The 24,580-nt window shown below is 36.5% G+C and overlaps 1 protein-coding gene and 1 long non-coding RNA gene across 3 annotated transcripts in view; one reads left to right on the top strand and one right to left on the bottom strand.

Moving 5' to 3' along the window:
• LOC129049068 (uncharacterized) overlaps positions 1-24,580 on the top strand; it is a 135,648-nt gene that overhangs the window by 10,782 nt on the left and 100,286 nt on the right. The window contains exon 2 of the long non-coding RNA XR_008511841.1: positions 16,407-16,505. This is a non-coding gene — a long non-coding RNA (uncharacterized LOC129049068). The remainder of the gene's footprint in view (positions 1-16,406; positions 16,506-24,580) is intronic.
• Positions 13,938-24,580, bottom strand: part of PIK3C2G (phosphatidylinositol-4-phosphate 3-kinase catalytic subunit type 2 gamma) — a 400,993-nt gene continuing 390,350 nt past the window's right edge. For both annotated transcript variants that reach the window (XM_024256898.2, XM_024256899.2), the window contains 2 exons: positions 21,746-21,871; positions 13,938-14,472 (listed from right to left, as the gene is read on the bottom strand). In XM_024256898.2, the coding sequence (XP_024112666.2) occupies positions 14,320-14,472; positions 21,746-21,871 (279 nt within the window). In that variant the 3' untranslated portion in view covers positions 13,938-14,319. The remainder of the gene's footprint in view (positions 14,473-21,745; positions 21,872-24,580) is intronic.

Below are 24,580 nucleotides of genomic sequence, written 5' to 3'. Positions count from 1 at the left end.
TGTATTTACCTTTACTGTGGACCTTTACTTCTTCACAAAGCCTTTTTTTAAACTGTGTAATGCTTTTTTATTTCAAAGTGTGAGGCCACCTTTAGTATTCCCTGCAGGGTAGATCTAGGGTCATAAATTTCCTCAGCTTTTGTTTATCTGAGATAAACAAAATTTATTTCTCCCTCATTTATTAATTTCTTAATTTCTCCCTCAATTTTGTGTTTTTTAAAAATTGTACTTAAAAACCTTTACTTTAGGTTTAGAGGTACATGTTCAGGTTTGCTATATAGGTAAGTTGCATGTTGCAGGGGTTTGTTGTACAGATTATTTCATCAGCCAGGTGATGAGCATAGTGCCTATGCTATCTAGGTAGCATAGCATGACTACTTAACTCCAATGGGTAGTTTTTCAATCTTCACCCTCCTTGCACTTTCCATCTGCAAGTAGTCCCAGTGTCTATTGTTCTCATTTTTGTGTCCATGTGTACTCAAGATTTAGTTCCTACTTATACGGGAGAACACGCAGTATTGGTTTTCTGTTCCTGCATTAGTTCACTTAGGATAATGGGATAATGGCCCCCAGCTCCATTCATGTTTCTGCAAATGATATGATCTTGTTCTTTTTTTATGGATGTGTAGTATTTCATGGTGTATGTATACTTCATTTAAAAAAATCCAGTACTACTGTTGATGGGCACGTAGGTTGATTCCTATTGTCTTTGCTATTGTGAATATTTCTACAATGGTAGAACAATTTATATTCCTTTGGGTGTGTATCCAATAATGGGATTGCTGGGTCAATGGTAGTTCTAAGTTTTTTGAGAAATCACCAAACTGCTTTCCACGATGGCTGACCTAATTTCATTCCCACCAGCAGTGTATAAGCATCCTCTTTTCTCCACAACCTCACCAGCATCTGTTATTTTTTGACTTTTTAATAATAGGCATTCTGACTGGTGTGAGATGGTCTCTCATCATGGTTTTGGTTTGCATTTTTCTGATTAATCATGTTGAACGTTGTTTTATATTCTTGTTTATCCCTCATTTATGAAGGACAGTTTTGCTAGATATAGGATTCATGGTTGACAGTTGTTTTTCTTTTAGCACTTTAAATACATAATCCTACGAAAGGGCCTTTTTATGTGATGTGTCACTTCTCTCTTGCTGCTTTCAAGATTCTCTCTCTGTTTTTTTTTTTATTTTTGGCAGTAGGATTATAATATGTCTTGGTATAGGTCTTTTTGAGTTATCTCATTTGGAGTTCATTAAACTTCTTGGATGTTTATATTCTTGTATCTCATCACACTTGGAAATATTTGGGGTACTATTTCTTCAAATAATCCCTTTGCCTCTTTCTCTTCTTGTAGAACTCTTTCAATGGATATGTTGGTCTGCTTCATAATATCCTACAGGTTGGTTAGGCTCTGCTCACTTTTCTTAAATCTTTATTGAAATTCCCCAAACTCAGTAATTTCCATTGTTCTGTCCTCAAGTTTGCCAATTCTTCTAACTGCTCATATATATACCCTTCAATTCTTCTAGTGAATTTTTGTCTTCAGTTGTACTTTTCAGTTCCAGAATTTCATTTTGGCTTCATTTGGGTTTTCTATATTTTTATCGATCTTTTTATTTTGTTTATACTTTGTTTTCTTGATTTTCTTTACAACTTCCTTTACTTCTTTGACTATCAATTGTTTTAAACTCTTTGCCTAGTAAATATTTCATCAGGTCTTTCTGAAGGACAGTTTCTGTTGGTTTATTTTTTCCTTTGAATGAGACATACTTTTCCTGTTTGTTAGATGCCTTGTGGTTTTTTTGTTGAAAACTGTATATATGAATCTAATAAATATCATGTCTCTGGAAATCAGATACTTCTCCTTTCCCAGAATTTGCTGTATCTGTTCTGTTTTAATTGATACAGGCTTCTCTGTGCCAAGGAGCAGCCTGAGGTATAAACCTAACGTCTTTTCTGGTCATTTCTGAGTCTATACCTTTCTCTGGGCATGCACAGTTACTTTCTAATTTCCTCTATATATGTAGTTGCTTTTAATTTAATGTCCTAGTCTTTAATGTCTGGCTCTCAAAAGGGGAAAAGGAGAAAAACTAAAGGTGCTGAGGCGCTGGCCCTTTAAACCCCCCTGGATCTCACTTCTGCTGGAGAGGGAAGGGCTTGCAACAAAGGAGGAGTTGCAACAAAACTTCCCACCTTTGTCTGTGTCTCTGCCTTTGTGATCAGAGCATCAATCAGATATCAGAACACAGATCCCTGATATTTAATGGATAGTATCCTAATGGCTCCTGCTGGTTTCAGCAAGCTGTGTGCAAGCTGATCCAGAAATATGCACAGCTGCTTGCCATGGGGCAGGAGAATGGGGATGGATAGCCACTGCTGAGTTAAGAGCTGAAATTGACCTAAATGTACTGAAATTTACTATCCAGGTCCTCTCCTGGAAGGTGCAAGCAAGCCTTCAATAAACTCCAAGGTTCCAAAATATTTACCTCAGACAGATTATGTCAGTGTAATTGTTCTCTTGGTGGGGAGATAAATTTTTGGTACTTCATACTGTGCCATCTTCCCAGAATTCTCTCCAACATTTGTTTTTTACATTTACTTATCTTTGGCAGTGTTCTTTATTTCTCCATGTAAATTTGAGTTAGCCTAGAGTTCTTTTGTTTCAGTCCAAAGGACTCCCTTTAACATTTCTTATAGAGTAAGTCAACTAGCAGTTAACTCTCTCAGTTTTTGTTTATCTGGGAGAGTCTTAATTTTGCCTTTATTTTGGCATTAGGTGATATATGTAATGCTAAATGACAAGTTAATGGGTGCAGCACACCAATGTGGCATGTATATACATATGTAACAAACCTGCACGTTGTACACATGTACCCTAAAACTTAAAGTATAATAATAGTAAAAAAAAAAAAGAATGAAGAACTATTCCATAGTAAAGGAGACTTAAGAGGCCTGACACCTAAATGAAATGTGTGATTCTAATGTAGATATCCTTTCGCTATAAAATACATTATTGAGACAATTGATAAAACTTGAAGGAAGTCTAAGCATTAAATGATAGTTATGTAATTTCCTGATTTTGATCATGGTATTTTGGATAAGAGAGAGAATATTCTTATTTAGGAAACATCATCTCTAAGTATGCAGGGATGATAGAGTATCAGGTCAGCCACTTAATCCCAAGTGATTCAGGGAACAAAGAGTTCTTTATCCTTCAGTTACAAGCGTATGGCTGTGGGCAGGTTATTTTGTCTTACTACTTTTGTTTCCTCATCTATTGTACAGGACTAGTGATAGTATCCATCTCTTTGCATTGTTATGAGATTAAATAAGATGGTAAAGGTAAAGTGGTTATTTAGTGCCTAGTTAAAGTTGGCTAGTTTTTGAGTACCTTTATATATTAGCTCCAACTATAATATGAGGATTATGGTTCCTGTTTATTTTTTACCTTCTCCTGTCTTGGCCCACTTTTAGTGTGTCTTCCCTTCTGCCCTACTGTTTCCTATCCATGTTGGTTTCCTTTCCATAGCAACTTTTGCCTCTCCAACACAAAGCTTCATGCTCCAAAAAGCACTGAGTCAGATGGCATGAGTTATTCCTTGCATGATTATAATATCTTCACCAATAGAAAGAGATAATTTGTGTGAAAGGTTAATGTACAAAAAATATACAAAGATCTCATTTTTACAGGTTCCATAATGCAAATTTTTTCCATTCAAATAGAATAATTCACTTTAGAACATTTTTGAAGGTGAATTAGATTCTATTGTAGTAAATACCTAAGCTTTAGCTTCTCTCCCGTTTTACTCTCCATGAAATAGAATATGTAAAACCTTCTAAAAGAATTTATATGCATAACTCAAGCCATCTATTCCAAATACTTAAATTTTAAGTTACATGTCGGTTATGCATGTATGTAAAACTGGTACTTTAATGTTATTATTTATTAAAATATTGATTTCTGTAAAAAAATTCTCCTTTATTTTTCAAAAACAGTTTTTATCAAATATAGATTTCTTGGTTGATGGTCTTTTCTTTTATCTCTTTGAATATGTCGTATGTCTGGCCTCCATGGTCTGTGGTAAGAATCAGCCATTAATCTTGTTGAGGATTTCTTGTGCATAATGACTTGCTTCTCTCCTGCTGCTTTTATGATTCTTTGTCTTTTGCTTTTGACAGTTTGATTACAGCGTGTCTCATTGTGAATCTTGTTATGTTTATCCTACTTAGAGTTTGTTGAGCCTCTTGGATGTAATTCATCAAATGAATTGATGTTTTGGACTATTATTTCTTTAAATATTCTTTCTGTCCTTTTATCTTCTGGGATGCCTAATATGCAAATGTTAATATACTTGGTGGTATTTCATAGGTCTCTTAGGATCTGTTGATTTTTCTTTATTCCTTTTGTTCCTCAGATCAGGAAATCTCAATGAACTTACTTTCAAGTTTGCTAATTCTTCCCTCTGTCTGCTCAAGTGTACTGCTGAACTTCTTTTGTGAATTTTTCATTTCAGTTGTTATAATTTTTTAATCCAGTTTTTTTTGGTTACTTCATAATATATCTCTTTATTGAAGTTTTTTATATGAAGTGATATTATTCTAGTGGTTCTCTTTAGTTCTTTGTGTGTGGTTTCCTTAAGAGCTTTAAGCATATTTAAATAGTTAATTTAAAGTCTGTCTAGTAAGTCCAATAGATGGGTTTCCTTAGGGATAATTTCTATTACTTTCTTTTTTTTTTCTGTGTATGGGCCATACTTTCCTATTATTTGCACACTTCATAATTTTTTGTTGAAGACTGAACATTTTGAATATTATAGTGTGGCAACTCTAGAAATCAGATTCACTTTCTTCCTTGGGGGTTTGTTGTTGCTGCTTATTATAGTAGTTGTTTGTTTAGTGCCTTCTCTGAACTAATTTTTTAAAGTATGTATTCATTGTTGTATCTAGATTCTCTTTTCTGTTAGCTTAGTGGTGGTCAGCTAATGATTTTACAGAGATTTCTTTAAACTACTGGAGCCAACAACAACAACAAAAAATTAGAAATCTTTCAGCCTTTGCGTATGGGCTCTGTGTGAATGTTGAGGCATGCCTTCAACACTCAGCTTGCAAGCCTACTACTCTGCTATAGTCTTCATTTGTGCTTTCACAGAGCCAGAGACAAGAGCTCTGGATCTTCTTAGGTATTTTCTGAGTATGATCCCATCCCTGGGCACATATATGGTCATCTAAATCCCAGGTATTTGTGGAAACTTTTCAGAGCCCTTATTCCCCAAAACATGTCATTTCCCAGTCTTTCACCCCAGGTTTTTCAGTTAGTAAATTGTTTGTTCCAACTATTATTCCTTGTCCCCAGCAGCAGTGGCAAATACATCTGCCTATAAATATTTCAAACAAATTCTCCGTGGGTAGTCACCTCAGCACTGGTAGAGATTTGAGTTAGATAAAATAAAGACAAACCCTTTGGGCTTGTTTTTTTGGGATCACTAGCCAAGTCAAAACAACCACAATTCTTTGTGGTCAGAATGAGATCTATTTTACTCTCTGTCATATTAGGACCCTATACAAAAAATGTGAGCTGTTGTCATTAGGGCTGCCTTAAAAAGTTGAGCTGGGAGCAGGAGATGGGGCCAAAGTAAGTTTAACACCACACCTCTCTTACTGAAATTTAAGTCTCTTTTCTTGATTAGGCATTAATTTTGTTACAAAATTTGATTGATTTCAATTGTTCTAATAAAGTTGATTCTGACCATTTCTGCCTGTGTAATTGTGTTTTTGTTGTTGTGGTTGCTGTTGTTTGAGACAGGGTCTTGCTCTGTCACCCAGGCTGGAGTGCAGTGGCATGATCATAGCTCACTGCTAACTTGAACTCCTGCCTGAAGCAGTCCTTCCACCTGAGCTTCCCAAGTAGCTGGGACACCAGGTGCATGTAACCATGCCTGGCTATTTTATTTTATTTTATTTTTTTCAGGACAGTCTCGCTCTGTCGCCCAGGCTGGAGTCCAGTGGTGTGATCTCGTCTCACTGCAACCTCCATCTCCTGGGTTCAAGCAATTCTCTGCCTCAGCCTTCTAAGTAGCTGGGATTACAGGCGCCCGCCACCATGCCCAGCTAATTTTTGTATTTTTAGTAGAGACCATCTTGGCCAGGCTGGTCTTGAACTCCTGAGCTCGTGATCCACCCACCTCAGCCTCCTAAAGTGCTGGGATTACAGGCATGACCCGCAGCGCCCAGCCACCTGGCTAATATTTTTTAATGCTTTTTTGGTATAGACAGGGTCTTGCTATGTTTCCCAGGCTGGTCTCAAACTCCTGAGCTCAAATGATGCTTCCTCCTCAACTTCACAAAGTGCTGGGATTACAGGTGTGAGCCACTATGCCCAGCATATTTGCTGTTTTTGTGGAAAAATGGAACTTTTGACTTCCCTACTTCACCATTTTTGCTGGTGTCACTCTCCTTCACTAGTATTAACAACTCATATTAGAATTTGTCACAATTGATGAACCAATATTGATATATTGTTATTAGCCAAAGTCCACTTTAATTAAAATTTACTTACTTTTTACCTAATTTAAATTTACTTAGTTTTTCTGTTTCAGGATCCCATCCAGGGTACCACATTACATTGAGTAGTCATGTCTCCTGAAGCTCGTCTTGGCTGTGACAGTTTCTCAGGGATTCTTCGCTTTTGATGATGTTGACAGTTTTCGGGAGTACAATTCAAGTGTTTGGTAGAATATTGTCAATTGGGATTTGTCAATTCTGATTTTTTTTTTTTTTTTCATGATAAGGTTGGGGCTGTGAGTTTTTGGGAGGAAAACCTCAGAGGTAAAGTGCCACTTTCATCACATCTTGTCAAGGGTACATACTGTCAACATGACTTCCACTGTTGATATTGACCTTCACTACCTGCCTGAGGCAGTATTTGTCAGGTTTCTCTACTATAAAGTTAATCCCCCAATCCTCTTTTCCATACTATATTCTTCAGGATGATATCACTATGCACAGCTCATATGTAAGGAATGGGTAGCTACGTTCTACCTTTTATCAGGTGCAACATCTCCATAAATAATTAGGAATTCTGCATGGATTTTGTTTCTTTCTCCCTACTTATTTATTTATTCATTTATAGCAGTGTGGATTCGTGGATAACTGTTTTATACTTTAGGCTATAATTTAATGTTACTTACCCAACTTGTCCCAGCTTTGTCCATTGGGTACTCTTTCAGTTGGCTCCTGTGTCTTTGGGAATATTTTTTTCCTTCAGCTGGAGGACCATTGGAAGCAGGTTCTTTACCTGAAGCTGCAGTTGATGTTTCTGATACATTAGAGTCTAGTGATGATTAATATTTTCACCCTATGATCTCCAAAACCCTTTCTCTTCTTAGCTTTTAAATTTCACAAGTATTTAACAATATTTTCCTGTTACGGTCTTTTTCTCAACAAGAAACATCAAAAGCCTCTGGTGTTTTTTTTTCTTTTATTGTTTCTGTATTCTTTTAAGACTGGTTCGGCTGGGTTTATAACTTTTTATTCAGCTTCTTATATGGGCCTGTTTACTTCTTTATTTCACATAGGGATAACATTGTTTCCCAGAAATAAGTGTCTTTTTTCTTTTTCCTTTCCCTTCACTCTCTGACCAAAACATTTGTTTTTCCAACTTTCCAGTCTCAAAATTTTATCTTGAGAATGTCACACATTAAGAGAGGTGAAGTCGGTGAGTTCGATGTTTGTCACTTATCCCTTGTTCAAGCAAGTCTTGATTATCTTGATCCTTATGAGTAGGAGAGTCCCATGTAAAAGATAATCTTATCAGACCAAAACTGATCCAGACCAAGTATTCAACTGGAATCAGCTTGTCTGATTTCCCTTTAATAAGTCCTCTCTTTGCTTTACTTTTACCTGGAATGATAGTTCCACAAATTTTCCAAATATTTTTCCTCAGGGAACACCCGTGGCAATAATTTTGCTCCTTTGCAGTTGACACAAATGCATTTTCATCCTTTATACAAATTTTCCTGGGATTTCGGTCTGAAATGGGACCAAATTTTCTTAACCACTTGAAAGATCTATCCCAGTTTTGAAGGAAAAGGTGATTTGATTGTTTTTACAAAAATGCTGATGCTTTAAGAGGAATTTTAAAAAGCAAGTGTGATTCTAAGTGTTTCCAGGACATCATTATATCTGCTCTCCAAGGCTTTTCCTTTTCTTATCTGATAGATTTTTTTTTTTTTAGGTACTAGTCTTTCTTTTGGAAATGGCAACAACTAAAACGTATTGCTCTTTTCTATTACCTTCTTCAAGAGAAGTTGGACCTGAGTATATTGACTTTTTAACTTTATAGTTGTCTCTTCCAGCTACTAGCATTTCATTTCCCCTTCATATCTGCCCAGTCTGTGTTTTGAGATCCAAATATTTCTTTTAAGGCAGTATCTTTCTCATTACTACTCAGTTTGACACATTCTATTTTATTTTCCTTCTTCCACTACCGTTGCTCTGATAATAAGAAACTATCAGAAAATGAGGCTCTTTTTTAAGCTACTCTTGATTCTTGGGGTAAATCGGAATCATGGAGCCAGAAGGCTGACAGGTATAGTCCTTTAAATTGCTTTCTCAATTTTGGGGCATGCAATAATCGCAGTCACTTATTTCTGAACCTCAGCCTAGGAAGAGGGCGTTTTCTCTTTATATAAAGAGTTCCTATATTTTGTTTTAAATGTTAATAAAATCCACTTCCCTCCTATAATTGCAGCTGTAGTTTGAATCTCCGAACTCTAATAATGAGTGTCTTTCCTTTAATTATTAAACTCAGAGTCTACTTAACACCTTGTGGTTGAGGTGACTGAAGTATATAAATATACCACTTGAATTCGTTTGGTTTTGTCTCCTCCAGTGCTCTGTCACCCTAAAACCACTTCAAAATAGCGTGCACACGTACAAAGGAACATAATTTGGTGAAGTTTAGGTAATAGTCAGGTATACCTGTGTCTGGAGTGAATTTTAAGCTACAAATTTACTAGAGCTTGTAACACATTTTGAATTCAGTCACTGTTCAAATATCAGGCCTAGCAGGTGAGACTTGGCCAAGAAGCCCATTGCATTGAGACTATTCAAGAGTTTGTGCTAGGAAATAATATATACATAAATTTGTAATATTTGTGTTACATCATGAGAGTTCAAGTTGCTGAAAAATTGCTTTTGTCACTGGAATTTTTCCTATGTAATATCAAATCTTCACTTTTGGTGTGGGTAATATGTGACTAATGATGGCTTCTTAATAATCCATTTCCTCTGGGAATCAACTCCTGACCCAAACCATGCTGCCAATGCTGGGAGTGGGTCTCTGCTACTGCAACCACTTTGTTTTATGATATTAGTAGCCAGGCAATGATCTATAATCTCATTTATTTTTTTCTAGCCTGTGCTTTTTGAGATGTCTTAGTTTTTGCAGAAGTTTCGAGGAGACTTTAAGGATGAGAATGATAGGTAGGGGTTTGAGGGGGTGACTGTGTGTCCGAAGCTTCCTGCTCCCTCATCCTCACTCAGTCTAAAATTGAACATATATATATATATATATATGTTCAATGTAAGATTTCATTTGAATAGAAAGATATGTTGCTATGAGACAATTGAATGTTACTACTCTCTAGAGACATAATAATTCTTTCTTTCCCACCTCATTAGGTTTCTAGTAGGGAACAAATAAAATATAAACATAAAAAGCCTAAAGGAACTTTGCAACATTGTATGAATGTGAGTGAAGACTGGGACCTTGCTTCTCTTGTACTGGTGTGCCATTCTATCATTTGTTTAGGTAATAATTCACACATTTTAAAAAACATTGTGCCAAGTGTTTGTGGGGCTGGGACAACACAACAGATGATGACCCAATATATTAGTTAGCTAGGACCGCTGTCACAAAGCATCACACACCAAGTGGCTTAAGCAACAGTATTTTTCCTCCACAGGTTTGGAGGCTGTAAGTCCAAGATCAATGGGTGGTTCCTTTTGAGGGCTGTAAGGGAGAATCTCTGCCATGCCTCTTTTGCAGTTCGCAGTGGTTTTCTGGCAATCTTTAGCATTCCTCGACTTGTAGATGCATCACTCTAATCTCCACCTTTATGTTTATATGACATTTTCTTTCTGTGCAGATCTGTGACACATTTCTCCCTTTCAGAAATATATCAGTCATATATTTATATGTCACTGGTATACAGGACTGGCGAATTAGGGGACCACCTCACTCCATATGACCTCATCTTAAATAATTACATCTTTAGTAACCTTTTTTCTTTTTCCCAAATAAGTTCACATTCTGAGGTACCTAGGGTTAGGACTTCAACATATCAATTTTGGGGAGTACATGATTTAGTCCATAATACTCATATATCATCTGCCTAACTTTAAAAGTTATACATAAAACTAACAAACTAACAAAGAAAATATGTTTTATTCTCCTCCAATAATAAATATACTTTTTTAAACACCTGGGGAGATGAGCTTTTTGGAATCCTTAGAGATCCCTGCTGAGTTATGATGGAATGGAAAGAGGTGGTCCTTATCCTCAACCTCCTTCATGCCCTGCTATTTATTCCTGCCCCCGGCTCCATCCTGCCCTGTGGTGGCCTCATGCACATGTCTGTGAACAATCAACTGGCACATTCCAGCGACATTCATATACCCTGCAAGGAGCCTTCCCTTGGTTATCCTTGGAGCCCAGGCATTGCTCCCATTGGTGGTGAGTCTGACTTGAGATGAATGGATCTAGAGAAAAGGCCTTCAAAGGCTGTTCAGGCAGGAAGTTCCAGGGTCCTTAGGTACCTAGACTGTGGTCTAGAATGAGGGCTTTGGGTGTTTCTGAGTCACAACTAGAGAAGGCAGGGTTCTTTATGGTGAGGACACCAGGGCAAGAACTTCTCTTGCCTGGATCTAAGTCTATACTGTCAGTGAACTAAACTTCCTGATAGTCTTATGGCTAATTGCCTAGTGAAGGGAGACAAAGCATAAATAATAAGCAAAATACATAAGTAAATTATATAAAATATTCAAAGGTGATAAGTGCATAAGATAAAAGTGGTGTAGAGTAGGAAAGATCTGGTGTGTTTCCAGGGACAGGGCAGCTTGCAACATCTCACATAGGTGTTCAAGGTAGGCCTGGCAGAGATGGAGACATCTGAGCAGGATTTGAGAGAGGTAAGGGAGCTAGGGAAATGGATACAGGGCACAAAGGCACATTTTGGGAAGAAGGAGTTGGCTGATCAAAGATCCCAGGGATGAAGCGTGCCTGGAGTGTCCAGGAGATAGAAGGGAGGCCAGTGTTGATTGAATGTTATAAGCATAGGAGGATATAATAAGAGTTAAAATCAGAGAGATGAGGATGGGAGGTCAGATCACATAGGGCCTTTTAGGTTATTTTAAAGGCTTGGGCTTTTACTCTGAGATTAGAAGCCCCTGCAGAGTTTTGAACAGAAGAATGATCTAACCATTCCCATTGCTGTGTTGAGAACAGACTATAAGGAGCAGAGTAAGCATAGAAAGGAGGAGACTGTTTAGAAGGCAATTATATAATCCAGGCCAAGGATGAGAGCAGTAAGTTGGACCAGAGTATTTTCAGGTGGAGAGTGATAAGTGGTTGGTGATTGGATTTGGGAAATATTCTGAAGGTGGAGCCAACAGGACTTCCTGATGGACTGGAATATATACACATACACACACACACATATATTTATATTCTAGTTATGTAAATATTAGGTATTTCATGTATTTCAAATGAGCCCATATCAGCTCTCATATCAAGCACTCAAAATTTTCAGTAAATAAATGTATAGACTTTTATGTGTTTATATGGTTATGCAAATGAGCATACAAAATAGCTTAATTTTTTTTCATACACAGGAAAACATTTAATTAGCAAGGGTTTATTTTTTCAGTAATTTGAATGGCAAAGATTAAAAAAAAATTCCTATGTAATTCTCTTAAAAAATGTGTGTGTATACACAGACACACACACACACACACACACACACACACACACATATATATATATATAGAGAGAGAAATTTGGGTTAGCTTCAAGTTTTTTGCTCTTAACAACTGAATGATGGGTTTGACATCAACTAGGAGGGGAAAGGATGTGGCTAAAACAGGTCTGGGGGAAAAGAACCCTAACATTTTCCCTGATCCCTGTGTACTTTTGGGGATACTGAGTTTGGGATATTTATCAGCAATTCAAGCGGATATTGAGTTGGCAATTTGTTACTCATCTCTGGAATCTGGGAGGTATTCTGGGCTGGAGTTATAAAGCTGGGAATCATCAGTATTCAGATGATATATAAAGCCTTGAGAGATGAGATCATTAAAGGAGTTAAGCTTGATGGGAAACGGGAGCAAGAGGTGAGCCCTGGGACACTCCAGCACTGGAGGTGGCAGAGAGGAGCATGTTCCCACACAGAAGACTAAGAAGGAGAGACAAAAAGGAAACGAAGCTAAACTAAACTATAACTAAAAGGAAGCACAAGAGGATGTAGGGTATTGGAAGCCAAATGAAGAAAATATATCCAGGAAGATAGAGATACTCATTGTATCCAATACTGTTGACAAGTAAATCAGAATAGTTCTGAAAAATAACCTTTGGATTTAGCTAATTGGAGGTCAATAGTGATTTTGACTAAAGTAGTTTCATGGAAATGGTGGGAGCAAATACCTGCTTGTAATGGCTCTAAGAGAAAATTGGAGGTGAGAAACCGGAGGCAGTAAAGACAACCATTTTGAAGAGTTTTGCTGCAAAGAGGAGCAGGGTAGTGGGTCAGCATTTGGCAGGGAAGTGGGGCAACGAGAAAGTTTTAATTTTTTGATGGGAGACTTAACATCATGGTTGCATGGTGTCCAGAATTATCCAGCAGACAGTAAAGAAATGATGATTTGAGTAGAAGAGGATTTCAGTAGCACAATGTTTTGGAGCAGGTCAGAGGAGATGGGATCAAATGTACAAATTGGGAGACTGGTTTGGGATAGGAGCATGGGTAGTTCTTCTCTGGTGATAAGCAGAGAGGTGGAACATGGAATTTGCTTACCTGGATAGATGCAGTCGTGGAAATCTGTGGCAGTTTCTTTTGACTGATTCTAATTTTTAAGTGATGTAGGAAACAATGCCATCAGCCAAGAGTGAGGATTAGGGGAGGAGCTGCTGAGGTTTCAGCAGACAGAAGGGTGTATAATCATCCAGCAGAAAGGGAGAGTAATGGACTAAGAACATACAGAATTAAGGGCTCACTTGACTTGCATGATCATGTATTTCAAATAAGCCCATATCAGCTCATATCACACACTCAAATAATTTTCGATGAATACATTTACATGCTCATATGATATATAGGAAGTGATGGGAAAAAGCTTACATTTTTTTTCATTCATACACAGGGGAACATTGAATAAGCAGGGATTTAAATTTTTTCAGTAATTTGAATGGCAAGATTAAAAAATTTTTTTGATTGTTTTAAAGAATGTGGCATAGTGCATTAAATTTTACCCACTGTGCAGGTGGAAATCTGCGGGATTGTTTCTCCTGGTAATGGTGACTATGAAAGTAGGTTCAGAAGTAAGGAAAATAAGGTGCACAGATAAGAAATTTGATCAGAAGGGAGAGTTTCAGAGTTTGAGATCTTGGAGTCCAGGCATAACCAAGTTTAAATCATACCTCTGGGTGGGAGAAATCCAGTGACAATGAATTGATTGGTGGTGAAGAGGGTGAAAAACTACAAAGAAGTTTCTTCCAACGATTGAATTTAAGAATTTCAGGATTTATGTTTTGGTTTTCTGATAGAAAATAATATAGCATTCTGCTGAAATATACCGATTCCCTCAATAAGTAAGATTATGAGTAGGTATAAGTATATATAATTTATATTTTAAAAATTGATTGCAGATATACCTAGATCTTGAATTAATTGATGAGGTTTATTTGATTGTCTTTCTTATAAAATACATTAAAAATACTGCTTTTAACTGTAGGCACACAATTAAAACAAATGTAAACCTATGTTTAAAATATATTAAAATGATTTAATAAAGGTCTTTTATTATTTTACATATCAAATTTCATGCAATCAGTACTCCATTGAAAGAGAAAAGATTATGAAAAAACAATGAAAGCACAGGTAGAAAATAAACAACACAAAAGACTAATTCTGATTTTCTTTTGTGTCCTTAATACCCTGTGCTGTCTTTGACAACAAAGATGCCTTACTTATGTGATTCAGAGGTCCAGAAGTGAAAAAAATACAAGTAGTTAATGAATAATGCATACGTTCATAGCAATGGTCAAATTATACTGTTTCCTAATGGATACCATTTTTCTTCATCGAGTGGGACACTACAGAGTCGGATGTTAATTGCTCCCACAAATACAGTTTTACTCTTCACAATAAGCATTAAGACATGTCCTTGGAGCTCAGTGACTTCATCATATACTACCTATAAAGGGAGAAAATAATGAAAATATAAATCAGAAATGCTTAAATACATCTTTTTTGAATATTGCTTTTAATAAAAAAATTAGCTGCTAATATCTTGTACCCTGGAATAGATAGGTTAATGTCAGACTCTTTTATTTCTAACTTTTATTCTGAAAAGCTAAAGGTTCTGCTAACATAATAGAGTTTAATGACAGGCTATTTTTGTAAGAATCCTAGAATTTACTGATTCCACTAAGAATTGCCCACTCAATATTTAGAAAGATGGTAAATTATTCTCTAGGAAGAGATTTAAATATACTTCACCTTTTATACCCCACAAATATGTACAGCTATTATGTATTCATAGAAATAAAAAGGGAACATCATTCTTCTGTGTTGAAGGTTAATGAGGAAAAGCAGACCATTTTTTTTTTCAATTTTAGATTCAGGGGAATAGATGTGCAGGTTTGTACCAGGGGTATATTACATGATGCTGTGGCTTGGGCTTCTAATGATTATGTTGCCTAAGTAGTGAACATAGCACCCAATAGGTAGTTTTTCTACCCTTGGTCTCCTTCTTCCTTCTTCCCTCTTTTGGAATCCCCAGTCTTTATGGTTCCCATCTTTGTGACCATGAAACAGACCAATTTCTATCATTTCCCTGTGCTACTTAAATGCAGCACAATGATATTTTCTTGTACATATGCAGAAGTAATACTGTGGTTACTTTTATTTATTCAAAATTACTTACTTTTAATTATGAAAATACATGTTCATTAAATAAAATCTGCATGAAACAAAAAAAAATACCAAAAAGGAAGAAAATAATTGGAATTTTCACCATTGGGAGACAATTACAGTTAACATTTTGATGTTCTTTTTGTTTTCTATATATAATCACTTATTCAGAATCTGACTTGTAATTATGCTGTATATACAGTTTCACATCTTGTTCTTTTTTTGTGGCTTGTTTTTTCAAAAGGAATCTGTTCAGCTGTCCTTTTATAATGTTCAGGAAGTAAGTTACAGGCCCGTCAGCAACCTGCAGTGGTAAAGCAATGTAAAGGCATAGTACTGCTAAGAAATTAGTCATTTATCATGAAAGGAGGGGAGAGCTGAGTGGAAATCTGGCATGGTTACCAGGGAAATGTCTTAGAACACATTTAGAAAAGGAATTTCATATTCTGCTACAACTTGCCTGCTTTTTACAGCCAAGTCACAAGATAGAAACTTTCTCCATATATGCCAAAAAGAAGCAGAGGAGACAACTTGAGAGGGCAGCCCTCTGAGTTCACTGGGTGGCCTCTCCTGTGAGCATGGATTTAGTTTCCAGTACTTTGTACAGCATACGCTTACCTTTCATTACGTTATCAATGAAATTCAGTTCCAGATCAATCTGCTAGTGGCTCTGAACAATGATTCACTTACCAAGTAAATAAGTTCAATCAAAGAGCATGAGATACAATATGATACACGAATGCGGTCTACCCCAATCCATGTGAGTGTTCTTGGCTACCTCTTCTTCCAGAATTTTACTGTCATTCCATACAGGAGATTATGGTTTAGTTTTCTAATATTGCTCATTCACAATGATATTTTCTTGTACATGTGCAGAAGTAATACTGTGGTTATTTTATTTATTCAAAATTACTAATTTTTTAATTATGAAAATACATGTTCATTAAATAAAATCTTCATGAAACAATTTCATCTATTGAGTTTTCCTGGGCTAATAAAGGATTTTAAGAGTTGCGTTAAAGAATCTCAGAACCCTACCACTGTAATTCATGCTTTTTAACAACTGGACGCCCAGTGCTGCCTGGAAATCTTTCTAGGACTTCAGAGTAAACTCCTTTTCCTTTTCTCTAAGTGGGTATTTTGAGCTGTCTGAACTATTCTCCATTTTTCTTCCTGCATCATGTTCAGCTGATGAACTCCTCTCTTATTTTACAGAGAAAACAGAAAGGAACCCTCAAAGTGTGACTGTATATGATGCAGAAAAATGGGGAAGTCTGGCTAAGGACTCTGAATTGCATGAATAAGTCATAAATTGTAAGTTTTTAAAAAACATATCGATAATTTATATTTTCATGAATCTGTTGTCAACTGTGTGTTTTCTCATTTGTATAATGCTGATAATAATCCTTACCTTTTAGCATTATAGGGAGGAAGAAATGAGATAATGAATATAAGCCTTGCTACAAAGCCTGGAACATATTAGACAGCAGTAAATTATAGCTGAAAAAGATCCATCAAATACACAAAAAGGAACAGTTGTTTCTTAGTATTTTGCATCAGTTGGCTGGAGAAAACCCTTCCAGACAGAATTGAGTCTTCCAGGTATTTAGCAAGCTGAAAGCTTCAAGAAATGATTTTAGGAGTTAATTGCTTTCCTGGTTAAAATACAAACATTTGAACTTCCAAAGTTTTTATTATTTAATATATTTTTCCCTCTGCTCCATTAAGAAAAGTTATTTTCTTAAAAGTGACTGAAGTTTTATAAACCTGTAATCATTGCACATTATAGATGATAAATATCTATTCTAATTTCTTTGGCGCATCCATAATGTTGTTAGATAGTAAGTACTCTTTTTAACTGAGCAAAGAATAATTAGTGGCTAATGTTAGTGAAGTACAGAGATGATTATATTCTTTGAGACCTTTGTGTCAAAGGATTTAATATATATTCTGCATACTCAGAACAAAAAAAAAATGGTTCTGGTACATACTCAGAACCAAAAATAAATAGCTCTTTTAATTTCTTTTTCTAATAATTTTTACCTATAGGCATGAGCTAAGTCTTTACTACCTTCTGACAAATAATTAAATGTGTGGGTTTGGAATTATTACGTCTAATAGAAAACACTGAAGGTAATTAATATCTATTAACATATACTGAACATTCCAAGAATTTACTGAACATTAGTTGACACAAGGGTCTAGTAAATAATTCTAAAGTGTATTTTCATGATTGAAATGAGAGAACAGTAAGATAGGAACTGAAGTGTCTCTAGTGCTTGTGGGAAGTGGTAGAGGAAGCAGGATAATGAAAGAAAGAGTTCAAAAGCGAGAATAGGAGTACTGCGTGGGAGGAGACAGGTAGGAATAACACAGCATAGTGTAGTGCAGTAACCGTGACCTTTGGAATCAGGCAGTTCTGGGCTTGACATCTGGTTGTGTGACCTCTGGGTCACATTGTCTTCACTTACAAATACAATTTTCATCGTGTTGAAATTGCAATAAGATTATAACACAGATAACAATAACTATAGCTTACTGAGTGTGCCATATACTTGGCATTGAGCTAAGTAATCACTGTATATTCTGCAGGAGATTTTAAGGCATGTAAAATGCATAGAACGTTCCTGTTCTGTTCTTTCTAATTTTCCCTTTATACCTTACAACAGAGTAATATATAAGAAAAGGTTATAATATACAAAATATATTGATTATAAGCATGTAATTCTGTCATAGGGTAGAAATTCTGTATTTCTAATGAATCATGTGAAAAATGATGGTTTTTAAAAAGATGGCAAAAGTAGTGGCGTGGAAAGAGGCTTTGGAGCCCGGAATCCCACCTCTGCTTCTTCAAGCTGTATGGCAGTTCCCTGAGCACTCACACCCCCAGCCCCAGCCCCATATTGAGACCAGCCATGCCTATCACTGGGATTTGTACATAACAGGGGTTTTCAGGGAGACTGCTGATGAAGCCTATTGGGGCTCACTCTGCGAACTGTCAAATAGACAAACTTGGCCCTGCATCAAAGCCTAAGTATGTGAAGGGTGGAGACTCTGTCACTTGTCTGCGTCCCCGACCCAGCCTCTCTCATCTCTAGATATTAAGGAGAAAGGAGGATAGGAATAAAAATAAAAAGAACTATTTTCACAAAAGGCTTTGTAAGACATTGATATGCAATGTAATATCTTCTTTGTACTCCTCTAAGAGATTTGTATAAAGAGGAGAGTGGGGTCATCTTCTCCCACTTCAAGCACAGTACACAGCTTTTACAGTTTGAGAAATCCCAGCTGTGGTGAGTGGTTGATGCAGCAGTACTCAGTGAGGCGGCGGAAGCGGAGGAAAAGTTTAAAACAAGGTAGATGCCCTGTGATAACTCACTGGGCTCTCTAGTAAGCACTGGGCTTATTGGTAAAGACATCTAGTAAGGTGTTCTTAAGGTTGCACACAAGTGATCGAGGAGTTTGACACAAAGATGGGATCCTACATCACAACTGAGGGCACGAGAAAGTAAAATCAGAGTTAACATCTAGTGCTTCTTTGCATTTCTTATAAATATTCTTGTTGTGTTGATACAGACACAGAATGAAAAAAATTAAATTAACCGTTGTTGCCTTTTTTTCCTTTTGGCTCTTGGAATTCATCCAGCTTCTTTGCCAGAATTGTTTATATGATTAGAAACCTCTTACTGTCCTAATGACGACTACTAAAATCATCACTTATACACACACTACTTCAAATTTCTGCTTGATTGGACTATGTTCTGATTGGAATTGGCTATGCATGGACCGTGGTTTTTGAAGCAATTTAAAATGTGTCCAAAGTATAAAGTGTCTATTCATGTGACAAGTATAGATCAATTGAGAAAGATTTGTAGTGATTTTTAATCAGTGGGTTATGGATGTGTGAGGACCTAGGTATGGCAAGCCCTCAGAAAAGTAATGTGCACAGCAAGAATTATAAAGTAATCTTCCATGAATATAATTTACTACTGTTTTCTTATAATACATAAAGCTTGAAATAAAACACAAGTTTATTTAAATTATTCTGAATTGTTAGTAGTTTCTTGCTATTATGTGTTTTCTTATACTGAAAATGCTTATGCCTCGCACAGGGTCTGAGAAGTTTCTTGATAGTGAGGCATGGAAACTTGTACTCAAAAATTATGAAAAGAAACAGTGATATATTGTTGGGAAGTGTACACTTCTCACTGTTGACATCATGACAAATAATAGTGTCAAAATATTTTTCCTTACTAGTTTAGAGAATCTCTCTCTATATATGCAGTATACACATGTATTTACATTTTATACACACACACACACACACACACACAAAGTGTCACTTATAAAACTGCCCCGAATATTTATTACACATCTTTTTAGCAGTAACTAAGTGTTAAAAGTATTAAAAAGGATAAGACATTTACCCCACCCTGGAGAAGTTTATGATATACTAGAAGAAAAACCAAGTAGGACTAAAGAAAGGATTATAAGTGTGGTGTGAGTCCACAAGGTGACAGTGTTTGCAGAGTTCACCTCTGAGGTCAGTCTCAAAGCAGGTAGAGAAGGGCAGAGAGAGGTGAATGATGGCACGAGTTCTATCACAAAATCCTAAAGTCCATTCAGGGAATGACAAGCTGTCTGATGTGATCTGAAAATATGGCTAAGTATGGGACAACAAAAAGAGTATAAGAACACAAATATTCCCAACTGATTTTTGACAAAGGTGCAAAAGAAATTCAGTGGAGGAAGAATTGCCTTTTTAACAAATAGTGCTGGAATAATTGGTATCCACAGTGGAGAAATAAAGAGCCTTGACTTAAACATCACATTTTATTAAAAATTTAACTCAAAATGGATAATGTACTTAAATGTACAACGTAAAGCTGTACAACTTTTAGAAAAAAATATAAGAGAAAATCTTTGAGACTCAATGCTAGACAAAGAGTTTCTTAGTTTTGACACCAAAGGTACCATCTATAAAAGAAAGAATGAATGGAGGAAAGCCTGGTCTAAAAGTGCCTATGAGACATTCAGATGGAGCTCTCCAGTAATCAGGTAGAAATGTGAGAGAGGCCGGGCATGATGGCTCATGCCTGCAATCCCAGCATTTTGGGAGGCTGAGGCGGGAGGATCACCTGAGGTCAGGAGTTCAAGACCAGCCTGACCAACATGGCAAAACCCCGTCTCAGCTAAAAATACAAACATTAGCGGGATGTGGTGGTGGGAGCTTGTAATCCCAGCTACTTGGGTGGCTGAAACAGGAGAATTGCTTGAACCTGGGAGGTGGAGGTTGTGGTGAGCTGAGATTGTGCCACTGCACTCCAGCCTGCTTGACACAGAGTGAGGGGCTCCATCTCAAAAACAAAAACAAAAACAAACAAACAAAATGCTTGAGAGAGAAGCCAGGGTTTTAGGAGTAAATTCAGATGCAACCTACCTATAGGTGATAAATAAAACTTTGTGGATCCATAAGATAATTGTGAGAGTATGTACAGGAAGAGGAGATGAGGGTGGATCACGCGACTTCAGCAAACAATAATACTTTAAGAGAAAGAATAACAATGAAGGAAAATGAGAGAGTAGGTAGAGAAAATGGAAGAGAATTAAGAAATGGTACAACTCAAAAAGCAAAAGGGAGGTTTCAGGAATGGGGGTGTGGTCAATAGTGCTGCTGTACAACCCATCCAGGCATGAGAGCCTGAGGGCTCTTTGGATTTAGCAGTTAGGAGTCTATTGATGCCCCTTGAATAAAGTACTATCAATAAAGGTCAGAATCCACATTGCAAAGCATTCAAGGGTGAAAGGGAGAGATGAAGGGAAAGCAGATCATGTGGGTTAATTTTGGAAAAGTTTGGAGGTGATAGGGAGGGAAAGAAAATTTGCTTAGCAAGCCTGAGTTGGGGAGTTTTTTGTTTTTGTTTTTTAATGTTTCTGAGTGGAGGATCCTGTGGATGAGACACCCATAAGAAAAGGAACACAAATAAGCAGCTGAGCAAGGTGCAGAGGAGATGGGAAAGGATGGAATCAAGAGAATAAATGTAGGGGCTTGCCTTAGAAAGAAGTTAGGGAATTGCACCATTACAAATAAATTAGAGAGCTATTTATAATATACACTAACTTCCATTTGTATTTTGTATTTTTTTTTTTAGTTTTTCAAAAGAGATTTTATGAGATTTACTGTTATACCCAAGGTAGTATATGATAAAATTATTAGATAAGGAAAATCAGGTAAAGGAGAATAAGGTTAGAGAAAATAAGATGGAGTCAGGAATAATGTTAGTATGCAGGAACAATGTTAGTATGTTTTGGGCTCTTGCTGGAGGTTAGCCATAACTGCAAATTGGTTTATAAGAGCTCTGAAAGCAGTGTCTGTATTTTCCAGTGCCCATAGCATCTAGAAGAGTGATCAGCATACTGCGACTACTTTGGAAAATATCTTTCCTTTATGAAATAATGCTGCCAATTACTGCAAATTTTCCATATTTGGTTGTTAAGCTGAAAAATGGTAAGAAAAATACAAAATGACTGGACAAAAGATGACTCATACTTACAATTTCATTGTAAGTGGGGTCTGTACATTTTGGAACAGATTTTGTTTTCCTCCTACGAACTTCACTGGGATATGGTAAAAGATAAAATTCAACATGTGCACTGGGCGCAGAGCCATCTGGGAGATGCTGCAAAGGAAAATGGTTATAAATATTAATGCATGTTGCTATCAAAGAAAACAAATACAGAGCTACTAAATATCCAGACCAAAGGCAGGATCAGGATTTATTACAGTAACTTTGTTGATCTGAAAATAAGAGAAAATCAAAAGAAATTCATCAATGCTCAAAGATAATTCCAAACTACAGTTTAAAAGAGTAAAGCTGGCCATCTTAAATTAAGTGTTGTGTCAGAGAACTATATTTAAAGTCCATTACATATACTTTAATTTTTTGCTGTAAAATCTAAATTTGCATTTTGACAGATATGGTCAAGAGATAAATATTAGCCACAAGCAGAGACAAAAATATAAGTGCCTCAGGATGCGGTACACCACTTTTGAAAATTAAAAAATTCAAGTTCAATATATAAAATGAGATGTAGCATTTAATAATATGTATATGTATATTATATAATATCACATTTTAAAATAAAATATAATTAAAATATTAATTAAAGCTATAACTTTAATATACCTACGAGATTTAAAAATGATTATAATAATTTTATCATCTAAAGTACTCTAAATTATGTTGGATAATCCCTTTTAAACTATGTTCTATGGTGCCCCAAAAGTTGCCTAAGGAGTTGCTGAATAGCATGGCTAAATGGGTGGATCTCTGGACCTCCACTCCCCAGTTCTTCCTTGAACTCTCTCCTCCTCAGCTCCCCATCCTGGCTTCAGAACTTGTTTCCACCTTTTCCATCTTGCCTTCAAATCTGTTATGGATATGTTAATTTCTAAATAGATCATTTGAAGAATGACTCCCCTGTTTCAAAAATTTGGAAACCATCATACTTGAAAGAAATGGATTCTATCTTTGTGATCTTGACCAACTGTAGAGTAAATGGTACTAAAACTCTGAAAGTCTAGTTTTATAAAATGAGAAATATTTGCATAATTTATATTTAAAGCAGATGATTTAAAAGTAAAACTTGAGGAATTAAGTGCTCGTTTTGTTTACTAATTCTATGAAATCAGTAATTTTCAAGAAATATATTTTAATGCTCTGAAATACAGTGATATTCACATGTGAAAACCAGTGCACCCCCACACCCAGCTCCATTAGCTTTAATTTCACATCTTTCTTCAGAACTCAAAAAAACCTACAGTAAAGCAAGGAAATATGATATATATTATTATAGGACTAAATTTTATTCAGTTCTAAATTACATATTAAAAGTTATATCATTAGACAGTTTGGGTTTTTATTATAATTATTAACAAATAAGATAAAATATATCTGGACACCCTCATTTGTCAAGATGTTAAGAATGAGGACTGGTACTTTATTGGAGCTCAAGGTATACCTCTGCCATTTGATATCCTCCCCCAGGAGGGGGAGCACTGAAATCTATCAATGGTATAATGAAATCTTCAGTGACACAGAAAGAAGTTGCTATTAATATTTGGGAGTAGATTTTTTTTTTTTGGGTGAGAAGAATGAAGTAGTAAAAGTGTTTCTGCTCTGTTTAACTCTCTGTCTTATCTGTTTTGGAACTTGAGGATATCCTGCCCATAATTCCTAGATACGGCAACTTAGTGGGTAAAACATGTTTCCGGAAATGGATTTTCTGATTGCGAATCTGGGCCCCCAAATTTGCCAGCTATGTGGCTTTAGACAGGTGTGATGGTTAGTTTTGTGTGTCATTATGGCTGGGTCGTGGGATGCCCAGATATCTGGTTAAACACTATTTCTAGGTTTGTCTGTAAGGGTGTTATGTAGCTCAAACACTGCATAAATGACCTAAAACTTCTATGTGTGCCCTGAAGGAGACCCTTATCTCCTGTACTGTGGGGCTGAGATTGCTTAACATCAAATGCAGAATCTCAGCTTGACACTGGTTGAATTACAATGCAAGTTGAACTCCAGGCTTCACAAAGTGTCTACTGTTAAAGTGAAGCATTGATGAGATTCTGTAATTTGGGATGGGTTGTGTAGAAAGTCGCTGATCAAGTTTGGAACATGGAGCTCCTAAATTCTGATGAGTCTTCTTTTCTAGTGGAAGCGGTCTCCTTGTCCCCAGTGGTGTCTCCTTCTCTACTTCACCTCCAACCTCTGAGAGGATCAGCTCTGCACTGTCTGAGCAAATAGTGATAGCCTCCTCTGAGGCAGCTGCTATGCAAGACAATTTTAATTCTCCTGAGAACCCCTTTACCTCTACCCCATCTCTCATCTCCCTCTGCTTCTAGCCCTATAACCAAACTCAAATCCCAGCTGGCCTCTAAAGTTGAGGTTCAAAGTGTGACCCATGAAGATGTGTGCTACACTCCAAAAGAATTACTTGAGTTTTCTAATTCTTACAGACAGAAATCTGGGTAACAGGTACAGGAATGGATACTGAGGGTGTGAAATAATGGTAGAAAGAACATAAAGTTATATTAAGTTAAATTTTTTTTGTTGTTCCGGGCTCACTAAGCAGAGATTCTTCATTTAATGTTGAAGCTTGGGGAATCAGAAAGGGTTCTAACAGTGTGCTGGGTTGGCTGACACATGGACCAAAAGGTGGACAGGCTGGACCTGCCTTGATTTAACGTAGCAGAGGGGATTAAAAGCATACGGAGAGTGGATTCGTCATATAAGACCCACACTGAGAGTAATCAAAAGACACAATTTTCAACAACACTGTGAGAAATAAATTTGTGAGGGGAGGCCCAGCATCCTTGAAAAGCTCTG

The sequence above is a fragment of the Pongo abelii genome, chromosome 10 (assembly GCF_028885655.2).
Source record: "Pongo abelii isolate AG06213 chromosome 10, NHGRI_mPonAbe1-v2.0_pri, whole genome shotgun sequence".
Taxonomy (NCBI): Eukaryota; Metazoa; Chordata; class Mammalia; order Primates; family Hominidae; genus Pongo; species Pongo abelii.
The sequence above is the reverse complement of the archived record's forward strand: the minus strand, read 5'-3'. Positions and strand labels throughout refer to the sequence as shown.